The following is a 13,938-nucleotide window of genomic DNA, read 5'->3' as shown; positions in this document are numbered from 1 at the left end:
TAGCTCTGTGTTCTGTGTGTAACTCTGTGTTCTGTATGTAGCTCTGTGTTCTGTGGGTAGCTCTGTGTTCTGTGTAGCTCTGTGTTCTGTGTGTAGCTCTGTGTTCTGTGTAACTCTGTGTTCTGTATGTAGCTCTGTGTTCTGTATGTAGCTCTGTGTTCTGTGTGTGTAGCTCTGTGTTCTGTGTGTAGCTCTGTGTTCTGTGTAGCTCTGTGTTCTGTGTGTGTAGCTCTGTGTTCTGTGTGTAGCTCTGTGTTCTGTGTGTAGCTCTGTGTTCTGTGTGTAGCTCTGTGTTCTGTATGTAACTCTGTGTTTTGTATGTAGCTCTGTGTTCTGTATGTAGCTCTGTGTTCTGTGTGTAGCTCTGTGTTCTGTATGTAACTCTGTGTTTTGTATGTAGCTCTGTGTTCTGTATGTAGCTCTGTGTTCTGTAGCTCTGTGTTCTGTATGTAACTCTGTGTTCTGTGTGTAGCTCTGTGTTCTGTATGTAGCTCTGTGTTCTGTATGTAGCTCTGTGTTCTGTATGTAGCTCTGTGTTCTGTGTGTAGCTCTGTGTTCTGTGTGTAGCTCTGTGTTCTGTATGTAGCTCTGTTCTGTGTGTAGCTCTGTGTTCTGTGTAGCTCTGTGTTCTGTATGTAACTCTGTGTTCTGTGTGTAGCTCTGTGTTCTGTATGTAGCTCTGTGTAGCTCTGTGTTCTGTATGTAGCTCTGTGTTCTGTGTGTAGCTCTGTGTTGTGTATGTAGCTCTGTGTTCTGTGTAGCTCTGTGTTCTGTATGTAACTCTGTGTTCTGTATGTAGCTCTGTGTTCTGTGTGTAGCTTTGTGTTGTGTATGTAACTCTGTATTCTGTGTGTAGCTCTGTGTTCTGTATGTAACTCTGTGTTCTGTATGTAGCTCTGTGTTCTGTGTGTAACTCTGTGTTCTGTGTGTAGCTCTGTGTTCTGTATGTAGCTCTGTGTTCTGTGTGTAGCTCTGTGTTCTGTGTGTAGCTCTGTGTTGTGTATGTAACTCTGTATTCTGTGTGTAGCTCTGTGTTCTGTATGTAACTCTGTGTTCTGTATGTAGCTCTGTGTTCTGTATGTAATTCTGTATGTAGCTCTGTGTTGTTTTATGGAGCACCAGGGTTCTGGAGAAACGTCTTTTTCCTGAGGGTACTGCGGCAGTTATATACGGTTGAAATGACAAGAAAAAGCTTCTGGACTTGAATGTGGAACCGTTATGGGTTGGACAGAGTTTGTTCTCTTAATCACAGAGACGTGTTGTCAGGGAACGAGACCATTTGTGCTTGGAGAAATAAAGAGAAATAATTTGCACCTGGTGATGGATAGAGGAAGGAAAAGAGGACATGGGAGAATGGGAGAGAGAGAGAGAGAGAGAGAGAGAGAGAGAGAGAGAGAGAGAAAGCAGGAAACCGATATAGATAGATAGATAGATAGATAGATAGATAGATAGATAGATAGATAGATAGATAGATAGATAGATAGATAGATAGATAGAATTAGAGGAGAAAAGAGACAGAGTGAGCTGAAAAGAGAAAGAGAAAGAGTTGAGGTTACCTTGATGGTGGGAAGCACAAGGTCCATGGCTGCACACTGGCGGGCGTCAGGCTGAGTCTCCTCACGAATCACGTGTTCCTGAAAGAGAGAGAGAGAGAGAGAGAGAGAGAGAGAGAGAGAGAGAGAGAGAGAAAGCAGGAAACCGATATAGATAGATAGATAGATAGATAGATAGATAGATAGATAGATAGATAGATAGATAGATAGATAGATAGATAGATAGATAGATAGAATTAGAGGAGAAAAGAGACAGAGTGAGCTGAAAAGAGAAAGAGAAAGAGTTGAGGGTTACCTTGATGGTGGGAAGCACAAGGTCCATGGCTGCACACTGGCGAGGCGTCAGGCTGCGAGTCTCCTCACGAATCACGTGTTCCTGAAAGAGAGAGAGAGAGAGAGAGAGAGAGAGAGAGAGAGAGAGAGAGAAAGTGTTTTAAAAAATGATTTACCTCCCACTTTAATCAGTGCCAGATTCCAACAATTTGTTTGTGCCACTCCATCACATGATCGTGAACATATTCTTTATAACCCTTAGAACCCCCTAACACCTGCATTGCTCGCGATGAGTAACAAAACCTCTGATTGGTCTGAAATTGAGTCAAATTTCTCTCTCGGAGACTGAATGAAACATTTCTGATTGGTCAGAGACTGAGAGAAACATTTTGGATTGGACATAACTTGAGTAACAAGGTTTCTGATTGAATGGAGATATGTTTGAACATTTCTGATTGGTCTGAGATTGAGTAAAACTTCTCTGATTGGTCTGGGATTGAGTACACCTTTTTGATTGGTCTGGGATTGAGTAAAACTTCTCTGATTGGTCTGACATTGTGTTAAACGTTACTGATTGGTCTGAGATTAAACAAAATAGTTCTTATTGTTTAAAGATTGAGTAACACTTCCCTGATTGGTTGGAGATTGAGTAAAACCTTTCCGATTGGTCAAAGACTGAGTAGAACATTTTTGATTGGTCATAGCTTGAGTAACAAGATTTTTGATTGGTCTGACATCAAGTAAAACCTTTTTTATCTTTTGAATATCGAGTAAAACATCACTGATTGGTCAGAGATTGAGTAAAGCATTTCTGATTGGATTTCGATTATCTTGTGAACACATGTCGCTCTTTATGAAAATTCGGTCTGGTTACGTGACCTATGACCAGCGGTGGAATTGTCAGGATTTAGACTGAGCTATTTTATCCTCTCAGCCCTCAGGTGATAAAACATTCACAACCAGACCCAACAGTTTAATTACTTTGATCCTTTCGAAGCTATTGAGAACCTACATATTTATTTTGCCTTAGGTGTTTTGTGTGTGTGTGTGTGTGTGTGTGCATGTGTGTGTGTGTGTGTGTGTGTGCATGTGTGTGTGTGTGTGTGTGTGTGTGTGTGTGTGTGTGTGTGTGTGTTTGTCAGCTGCAGGTCTTTGTAAGCTGAACTGAAAGCATAGCGGATTACAGAGATCTGACCCACTTCAAACTGTAGCATTAGCATTCATGTAGAAAAATCTCGAGTCTTGTATCTGCAGGGTTCTGGCACTGAATCAAGACGAGCAACATGACGGACTGCACCATTCTATGCCGGGGTTGTACCATCTGACATGAGCATGCACTGATTTATGATCCTCCAATCACTATGCTCTCAGATATACAATACAAATCAAATATATATTCCAATATATATATATATATACATCATTATTCTCACAGGAAAACTGTTACAAAGGTATACGTAGGTCAATACTTTGCATTACGTTTGCGTTATGAGTGTGTGTGTGTGTGTGTGTGTGTGTGGGTCTCGGTTCCTCTGAGATCACAAGCTTTTGGTGCATGAAAGATTCAAAGCCAACAGTTTAATACGGTATAAATAAAGCTGTTTAGTAAAAGTGAGATACAATGGCCATGCCTCCTTTAGTGAAAGTGAGACACTTAGGCCACACCTCCTTTATTAAAAGTGTTAAACAATGGCCACGCCTAATTTGGTAAAAGTTAGATAAAAAAGGCAACACTTCCTGTAGTAAAACTCAGATACAATGGCCACGCCTCCTTTAGTAAAAGTGAGACACTGAGGCCACGCCTCCTTTAGTAAAGTAAAGTAAAATACAATGGCCACACCTCCTAGTGAAAGCGACATACAATGGCCATACCTCCTTTAGTAAAAGTAGAATACAATGGCCACACCTCCTAGGGAAAGCGACATACAGTGGCCACGCCTCCTTTAGTAAAAGTAGAATACAATGACCACACCTCCTAGTGAAAGCGACATACAATGGCCAAGCCTCCTTTAGTGAAAAGGAGATGCAATGACCACGCCTTCTTACCTAAATCAGAGGCATGGAGACATAACAACCCTGTCTCCACCTCCCACATGACCAACAGGCCACGCCCTCTCTAACAGGAAAAAAAAACAGTTCCAGAGGAAACTTTTTGAATCTGCGATTCTCAAAACTTTTATTAGACTTTCACCTGCTCAGACGGAGAGCGAGAGAACATTTTCAGCGCCTCTGTTTCAGAGTTTGTGAGCAAAATCTCATTCCTGGAACGAGTCGACTGATGAGACTTCACTTTCGTTTAATCATCGTGGCCGACTCGGGCTAGCTCGCGGTGTTGCTACGCTAGCCGATAAGACTTCATAGCAATCGCAGCAGACACGCTTTCCAGCAATCTGCCACAAATGAAACCCTGGAGTAAACAGATGGCCGTAAAGCAGTTCGATTGAAAAGGTTGTCCATTGATTTTCCCCCTGGTGAAAGGTCAGTGTTTCAGTGCTCTGACCAGCGGCGTAACTCCCCCTCACTCCGCGTGGAGATCGCTTAATCCGACCTGACAGAGTCTCATTCTATATTAATAATATACGTCTTTATACACTATAACTCATTTTCAGCTCAGCCGGCCAAAACACCTGATTTATTAACACCATTAACAGATTTTCTCTCCATTTCCTACATGTTTTTTGTATATTTTATATTTATTTTTCCAGCCATTTACTTCCTAAATTGGTTTTGGCCAAACGCTGCCTACATTTACGGCATTTGGCAGACGCCCTTATCCAGAGTCATTTACAATGATCTCATTTATACAACTGAGCAGGTTTAAAAGCCGTGCTCAAGGATCCAGGAGGACCAGCTCGGAAGTGCTGGGATGTCTTACATCTACATACTGGGAAGTGTGAAGGTTAGCATACTTTCTCCAACATACGTGAGACAACCTCATCCTTTTACAGGACATGGAGGACTCAGAGGACAAGAGAACAATGAATATACCACCCATCCATCCATCCATCCATCCATCCATCCATCCATCCATCCATCCATCCATCCATCCATCCATCCAAGGATGAACACTTTCCATCAGTGTTGGACCGTGCATTTCTCCCCCAGGCCTTCAGTGGTGTCCTACCTGAAACAATCCACCTCTTAATAGCATCATTACGACTCCACGTCTACAGAAAGCATCAGTATTATAGAGAAGTGCAGTAGATCAGAGCTGCATCACACACAGGATCTCATACAGTCAGAATGAACATCATCACTAAAGCAAGAAACCCAATGATCACAATTCAACACGTCTCCTTTCACTGGAGCCACAACTGCACCTCCACATACATCATCTCCAGCAGAAACACACACACACACACACACACACACACACACACACACACACACACACACACCTCCACATACATCATCTCCAGCAGAAGCATCGATATTCACCTCATCACATCACCCCGGGGTTTCCTGTGTTTTCTCAGTGTTTTCCTGGGAGATTTCAAATGAAGGCAAATTGTGTGCTTTTCCCCCACGATAAACAAAAACCGTGATAAACGGATGCCACCACGACAATGCTATTTTATGTATACAGTACTGTACCGTATTAACATTTGACTTCATTTTATTTAATTAATAATTATATTTTAATGAATCAATTTCATTATTTCAACATAAAAATCAGCCAAACTAATTAGTTATGTGGCAAACACAATTCCGCGATAAATCGGGCGTCAGATCCGAACCGTGGTAAAACGGGGGACTACCGTATTTGAGTTTGTGCAGTTTGCTACAGATGCGGTGCGTGAGCTCTGCGCTCTCTGACCATCCAATCAAAGGATGTAAACGTGATGATGTGATCGTTTGCCTTCTAGACGGCCTCATCAAGATATCGGTTAAAGCGACAGCATCAGTTTTAATACATAAACATGGACGTGAATATATTCAAACGTGAGTCTGATTCTCAGCAGAAAAAGACTCGCTGACCTGTGTATTTTAGAGTTTGTAGATGACAAACGGAAAACAGGGGAATGCAAATACCTGGACAAATGTTAAAACAATGCAACTGGATAGCACACAATACAGAAACAAATATTTTGTCAGTCTCGTGCTGTGAGACTGCATTCATTTCCAAGGCATTAGCGGCAACTGGATTGCAGCGTGCAGCTTCATGATTGATTAAACTGAATTTGTTGAATTTTCTCTGAGTACCAGAGGGAAAAAGAGCATCGAGAAAGAAGCAACATGGAGGAAACAAAAAACAAAGCCGCACTGCCACTTGTCACCATAGGAACCATGAAGCAATTCAGAACTAGGGGGTGGGTGTAGATTTTCCTGTGTGGGCAAAAAAACAAACATTCTTTTCCACAGACGATCCACAGAGAGTGAACAGTTTGCATCTTCTAAAGTTTGAACAAGTTTGACTCATGAATTACTGATGATGACCAGAAGTATTGCTCGGTTTCATCGCAAAAAAAATCCATTTCTAAACATTACCCACAGGTGATCAAATATTTATTTTGTATTATATTTTTATCATCAGGTAGTAGAATCTTTTTAGAAAATATAAGATTCTGAACTTGATTGATGCTAGTCTGGCTTCCTGAAGAAATCCCAAATGCTCAAAAGAACCTTGACTAACACACGGTTTCCAATAGTGAAGCTCAGAAAGATCTGCCAGACCACCAGGAGGAGGTGAGCAAGCAGTGTCCCACCAGACCGGAGCCTGAAACCCGATGAACTGGAGCGAAACACTGCAATTACTGAGCAGCTCAGCAGAGCAGCAGGCGATAACGAGGTGATGGGAAGGTGGAGCTGAGCTGGAGTGCATTAAAAACACAGGAGACAGTGTGAGAAAGAACCATGGAATAAACAGGGAGAGAATCAGGGGAAAAGAGTGAGAAAATGAGAACTAGGAAAAGACAAAAAAAAAAAAAACGAGACGTTTGCATGCAGATCAGGCGTAATGAAGAAGAACTCCCTGCAGCTCCCTGTGCAGCACCGCCTGTTCATACATTTCAATCTCTCTGTCTTGATGTGTCTCATCTTTTCTCTGGGGAACGTTTAGAATAAGTGCGAATGAATTGTTTGTTCAACCACTAAATGCTAAACATGCAGGAGTTCTGCAAATGTGTGGGCTGGAAAACAGAGTCGGATATAACTAATGCACTCAAAAATTCAGTGGTAAGATCACGACCAAACACACCTGCATTATAACAAGGCGTGCACATGCACGCTCATATTATTACAATACAGCACCGTGCACGCTCGTATTATTACAATACAGCACCATGCACGCTCACGTAATTACAATACAGCACCGTGCACGCTCGTATTATTACAATAAAGCACTGTGCACGCTCACGTAATCACAATACAGCACTGTGCACGCTCGTATTATTACAATACAGCACCGTGCACGCTCACGTAATTACAATACAGCACCGTGCACGCTCACGTGATTACAATACAGCACCGTGCACGCTCGTATTATTACAATACAGCACCGTGCATGCTCGTATTATTACAATACAGCACCGTGCACGCTCACGTAATTACAATACAGCACTGTGCACGCTCACGTAATTACAATACAGCACTGTGCACGCTCACGGGATTACAATACAGCACCGTGCACGCTCACGTTATTACAATACAGCACCGTGCACGCTCGTATTATTACAATACAGCACCGTGCACGCTCACGTTATTACAATACAGCACCGTGCACGCTCGTTTTATTACAATACAGCACCGTGCACGCTCACGTAATTACAATACAGCACTGTGCACGCTCACGTGATTAGAATACACCACTGTGCACGCTCACGTTATTACAATACAGCACCATGCACGCTCACGTTATTACAATACAGCACCGTGCACGCTCACGTTAATAAAATACAGCACCGTGCACGCTAACGTAATTACAATACAGCACCATGCACGCTCACGTTATTACAATACAGCACCATGCACGCTCACGTTATTACAATACAGCACCGTGCACGCTCACGTTATTACAATACAGCACCGTGCACGCTCACGTTATTACAATACAGCACCGTGCACGCTCACGTTATTAGAATACAGCACCGTGCACGCTCACGTTATTACAATACAGCACCGTGAAAGTTACTGTGTATTACAGTACAGTCCACACACACACACACACACACACACACACACACACACACACACACACACACACACACACACAAAGAGAACCTCATGCCAAAATGTGACAAAACAGAAAAGGAACTGAAATAAATAGAAGTAGGAATGATTCAGTGGCTGCATGTGAAAGTTCTTTGCAAATAAACAGAATAAACAATGCTTTCAGGCTGCAAACTGATTGACATCGGGTTTTCATTCAGCTGCTTTTCTCTCAGTGAAGCTACAGAAGGGGTCTGTTTATTGGACCTCGCAAAGAATTTACGGGAATTTCATAATCATAGAAAACACGGAAAAGTAAATTTCTGCTTTATAATGTATGCTTTATTTTAATATAACCATCTGATCATTAGTGTGTTAATGGTTTTGATGTTTCTCCAGTGATTGTGAGAAAAAAAATCCAATCTCTGTTAAACTATGATACAGACCACAGGAGGCTTCCTACAGATACTGCACACACCTTATTGGAAAATTTCATCACATCGTGTTGGTGTAAAATACTGAACCATATATATATATATATAAACAAAAACACATCCCACCTTCAGCTTGGAGAGCTGGCCCAGGTCCTTGGCTGCACTGAAGATCATCTGAGCTCCTTGCTGTAAAGAAAAAAGTGCAAGTGGTCATGAAAGCATCACTGGAACTGAAATCTGGCCGCAGTGTGCTTCGTTAGCACGGGTTAGTTTAGCGGAGCGGCTCGGAGCGTTCAGCACAACGTTGTCCTCAAATTTCACATCGCAGATAAAAGCAGAGAACGCTCGTTAGTGAGACAGACAGGAGGTCGGTGAGAAATGCAGCTCTCACAGCTGTCCTACTGGATATGCTCAGATAAATCACATTTATGAGCACACGTGAGAAGATTTAGTGATTGCCTGGGACGTACCACAACATCATTTCTTTCTTTCTTTTTTACATCATAGCAGTCCTTGATTTTCTTTTTGGATTTTTATATTTTCTATTTAAAATGAAAGAATATTGCTGAAAATATGGTCATTACATCTCAGAAAGTTGGAGTTGGGCCAAAAAAAAAGACACAAGAAAGTGCTAGCAGAATGAAACAGCCAGTGGAACATGTTGAAAATGTTTATCGCATCACACGATGAAAAACGCGACAAAGAAGACCCAGGACTGTTCATCTGCTGGTCAGTATATAATTCGTTACTTTACATAAGTAGCTTTTTCACGTGTCTGTACTTTACTGAAGTATTTACATTTGGAAATACTTTTTAGTGTAACATCACTACATTTTACTTTTTACTCAACTACATTTTGCAAAATCTGTCGTTCGTTTTTATTGACGAGGATAAAAACGTGACTGGTGAAACTCGCAGCGAGTCACCAATCAGGATCGAGCGCACGCTCTGTTTTACACGTGTTCTGATCGGCGCTTGGTGCATCTACTGATCACCAACATACAGTTCAGCATCAGTTCATCATCAAGCAGAACATTTAGAGAGGAATAAATGATGAAGAAACTCCAGACTTGAACTCACCACCACACACGTGACCTCATTTACACGTTTTTTATAATGTTTTCAGCTCATGATCATTGTAAAAGAAATCAATCAGTGTTTGAGTCATTAATATCATTCTATTAATAGATCAGTGTGCTGAGAGTCACATTCGAGTCTTTTCACATAAACTGAAGTGATTAAGTAAAGAGTCTTGTGATAAAAATGATCATAGGAACATTATAGTTATAATAAATCACTACTTTGATACTTAAGTACATGTGAAAGCAAATACTTTTATACTTTTACTCAAGTATAAACTTTTTTGGATTTGCAGTTGTGTGTAAATAAATGATAAATAAATAATTAATTGTAATAAACCACTGAGTAAGTAACTAGGAATTACTACTACTAGTGTTAGTGATTTTTTTAGTTATATATTAAAAAAATATTTAAAGTAAATGTTACTGTTGTTATTACTAATATTACTGCTACTACAGCTGCAGCTCTTTCCCACGGCTTACTGTTTGGTCGGACAGCGGTGGGAGGACGATCTGCCTCTCGATGGTGTTCAGGACGATTTTCCAGAGCTCCTTCAGCACCCGCTTCAGCACCGTCTTCTCACAAATCTTAGCGAACAGGATGAGACTGCAGGAGGAGACAATGCAAGAGTAATAAATAAGTGTGTACCCGGTATCGCCATTACAGCCTGTTCATCTCCTCCACACGTCTCCCGGGACAAACTCCACTGCAGTACAGTTCAATAACACAACCTTATAGATTATTAACACACTGTGTGTGTGTGTGTGTGTGTGTGTGTGTGTGTTGCAGAGGCTCTCGGAATACGGATATTTCTGGTTAATGAGGCAGGTGGAGCTGCAGCACACAACGACCTGACATTTACATGTGATTAAGGGGATCTCACTGATGCTCAGCAGAAAGGAAATTAGCATGTTGGAGCAGGTTTTGGAGCTGTCTGAAACGGTTCTGCCCAAGAACTTTCTGGAAACCTCTGCAGAAGGTCAGCAAACGAAGTGTCACGTGTCAAAACAAGAATGGAGAAACTAGAGCTATACTACGTGTCGAAGTAAATCGTTTAAACTCTTTCACTATTGTCGTATGAATGGGTGTGTAATAATAAAATAAATAACAGGTGGCGGCCATGTTTAAAGAAGGCCCCTGAGTGTATTATGGAAGTGATCAGGCATTGACTGCGACGTCGTAGTTAGTTTTGTGTTAGTTTGTGTAGATTTATGGAGCACCTCGGTCTGGTGGAATGTTTTTACAGGTCATTGTGTATTGTTGAAATAAGGAACTTGCCACTTGAGTAAAAACCTTAAATAGCTTGGAGACTTAAAAATGAAAAGAACCTCTGAGGAACCCTATTATACCAGTTATTATTCTCAAATATGATTCGCTTTTGAGCTGAGACAAACCGGCCAAATCCCACATCTGGATGAAATGCGAGTGTATACACTTGAATTTGTTTGGTTCTCACTTTTTATCTAGCAGGTCCATGAGAGGACGGAGGACCGTCTCGGCGTCCATGGCAGGGTTGCTCTTGTTGGCAGCATTGCTCTTCATCGTCATCAGCTCCTGGTTCATCTGTTTCACACAGTCCTCAATGACGGGCTTAAAGCTGCGGACGAAACACGCCATGATCCATTCGCTCATCATTACACCTGAGGAGGGCGTCTGTCTGTCTGTCTGTCTGTCTGTCTGTCTGTCTGTCTGTCTGTTTATCTCCGTCTGTCTGTCTGTCTGTCTCTCTCTCTGCCTGTCTGTCTGTCTGTCTGTCTGTCTGTCTGTCTGTCTGTCTCTCTCTCTGCCTGTCTGTCTGTCTCTCTCTCTGCCTGTCTGTCTGTCTGTCTGTCTGTCTGTCTGTCTGTATGTCATATTAAATGTAATGTAATGTATGATGTTCCCTGTGTTATGAGAATGATGTATGTACTATAGTAAAAGGTACCTGGAGCCGAACATGGCGCTGAGCTCATCCAGAACCGTGTTGAGTTTATTCTGGAGCTCCTTCAGCAAATCACTTGCCTCAGCATTCAGCTAGAACAGAGAGAGGGAGATTGAGAGAGGGAGAGAGAGAGAGAGAGAGAGAGAGAGAGATTGAGATGTACAGTCAGTTTTTCAGATTTGTTTGGTGATAACCATGCGTGTGTAGACAAAATTCTAAATCTCCTGCATCTCCTGTATCTTCTGCTCAGACCTACATAATCACACCTCGCATATCCTTCATGCGCTCTAAACAACGTTACAAGAATGTACTGAAAGTTAAACCATGTGCTGGTTTCCTTCTAGAAGAACCACAAGCGGATCTTTTAACACCTCGATGAACCTTCAAAGCTTCATAAAGACCTCATCGCTTGAGGTCTGAAAATCCAGAGCCCCTCATCAGAAATAAAAGCAGGACTACGGCGCATCACTCAGTAACCTCCAAACCGTTACCCTGTCAGGACTGAAGAAACCTTCACGCCGTCCTTCAACATGCTCATGGATCAGGCAGGACATCGCGGTCTACTTTATAACTTTATATCTACTTTATATCTGAACGCTCCATGGTCAAAAGTATTTGGACATTCTTATGTGGTTCTCCTATCTATCTATTTATCTATTTATCTATCTATCTATCTATCTATCTGTCTGTCTGTCTGTCTGTCTGTCTGTCTGTCTGTCTGTCTGTCTATCTATCTATCTATCTATCTATCTATCTATCTATCTATCTATCTATCTATCTATCTATATCTATCTATCTATCTATCTATCTATCTATCTATCTATCTATCTATCTATCTATCTATCTATCTATCTATCTATCTATCTATCTATCTATCTATCTATCCATTCATCATCTATCTATCTGGTTAGGATGGAGGTTTCACATCAGTTAATCAAGGGTTTTCATGCCTGATATTTCAAGCAGGGAATGAAACACATGCTCCTGAAGGGTCAGGGGTCAAAGGTGAAGTGAGGGGGCAGTGCGGCAAAGGGGCAGGGGGAGAGGGGCAACGTGCTGGTCAGGTGTTACAAACCGGGATGCTGGGGTGCAAGAACCTGCCCTCCACAGCTAGCACAGACGTGGTCAGCGACTCGGCTACGTCTCGGTGTTCAGCCCGATTCATTGTTCCTGATACATCATGTGATTTTCCGTAGAATTCCACAGAATTCCCACAATGCACTGCATGCAAGCTAGCTAATGCTAAGTTGTCTTGATCTTGTAAGGGGGTTACACACTTTAGCATATGAACATATTATCGTATTGCGATAATTACATTCCTATGCTGCTAGAAGTGCTACGTGATTAGCGTCTGCTACATGACTAGCGTCTGCTACATGACTAGCGTCTGCTACATGACTAGCTTGGCTTGAGCTCAGACTAGCTGTGGAGGAAATGATGGAAGATGTAGGAGGAGAAATGTTCACACACCTTACAGAAGGCCACACCCCCTTCCTCCTGGTACAAGAACCCAGAAGAGATGGGGAAGACGAGAAAGAAGAAAAAAACAAGGAGACATCTTTCTAAATGTCCACACAGAGATACACACACCGAGATATACAAAGAGATACAAACAGAGAGATACACACACACAGATACACACAGAGATACACACAAAGAGATACACAGAGATACACACACAAAGATACACACAGAGAGATACACACGGAGACACGCACAGAGGGATACACACACACTTACAGAGACACACAGAGATACACACACACACAGAGACACACAGAGATACACACACACACACACACACACAGAGAAACACAGAGAAATACACACACAGTAAAACACACAGAGATACACACGCACAGAGACACACACTCACACAGGAAAACATACAGAGATATACACAGAGATATACACACAGTGAAACACACTAACAGAGAGACAGACAGACACACACACACACACACACACACACACAAACCCAACGAGACTGAACGAGAGCAAGACCAGATCTACAATACACATGCAGATTATTATGGGATGTCTTTTAAAAGGCAGAATATATTTTAGCGCCTGGCGATAAGCAGAAACAGGAAGAGAATAACGTCATATCCTGCATGGGTCTGTTTTCCTTTGGAATTCAGTCATGTGACTTTTCAGGCACAGTCACTATGTTTGGCTAAGATCGTTAAAATTTCTCCAAATAAACTCCAAATATGTCAAATATTCCGGCATGACAAGCTTCTGCCACATGACTAGCATCTATCACATGACTAGCTTCTACTACATGACTAGCATCTATCACATGACTAGCTTCTACTACATGACTAGCATCTATCACATGACTAGCATCTACTACATGACTAGCATCTATCACATGACTAGCTTCTGCTACATGACTAGCTTTTGCATTACGCGATAATCGTCTGTAACATGACAAGCTTCTGTAACATAATTAGCTTCTTCAATATGGCTAGCTTCTGCTACACGACTAGCTTTTGCATTACACATTTAACTTCTGTAACATGACTAG

The 13,938-nt window shown here is 41.8% G+C and overlaps 1 protein-coding gene across 3 annotated transcripts in view; it reads right to left on the bottom strand.

The window, feature by feature from the left end:
- The window catches only part of LOC124396082 (protein unc-13 homolog C-like), a 142,206-nt gene that overhangs the window by 29,083 nt on the left and 99,185 nt on the right, over positions 1-13,938 (bottom strand). For 2 of the 3 annotated variants that reach the window (XM_046865055.1, XM_046865056.1), the window contains 6 exons: positions 12,879-12,905; positions 11,412-11,500; positions 10,944-11,084; positions 9,970-10,093; positions 8,534-8,593; positions 1,849-1,929 (listed from right to left, as the gene is read on the bottom strand). In XM_046865055.1, coding sequence (XP_046721011.1) covers positions 1,849-1,929; positions 8,534-8,593; positions 9,970-10,093; positions 10,944-11,084; positions 11,412-11,500; positions 12,879-12,905 — 522 coding nt within the window. The remainder of the gene's footprint in view (positions 1-1,848; positions 1,930-8,533; positions 8,594-9,969; positions 10,094-10,943; positions 11,085-11,411; positions 11,501-12,878; positions 12,906-13,938) is intronic. The other variant, XM_046865057.1, reaches the window with a different exon arrangement.

The sequence above is a fragment of the Silurus meridionalis genome, chromosome 13 (assembly GCF_014805685.1).
Source record: "Silurus meridionalis isolate SWU-2019-XX chromosome 13, ASM1480568v1, whole genome shotgun sequence".
Lineage (NCBI taxonomy): Eukaryota > Metazoa > Chordata > Actinopteri > Siluriformes > Siluridae > Silurus > Silurus meridionalis.
The sequence above is the reverse complement of the archived record's forward strand: the minus strand, read 5'-3'. Positions and strand labels throughout refer to the sequence as shown.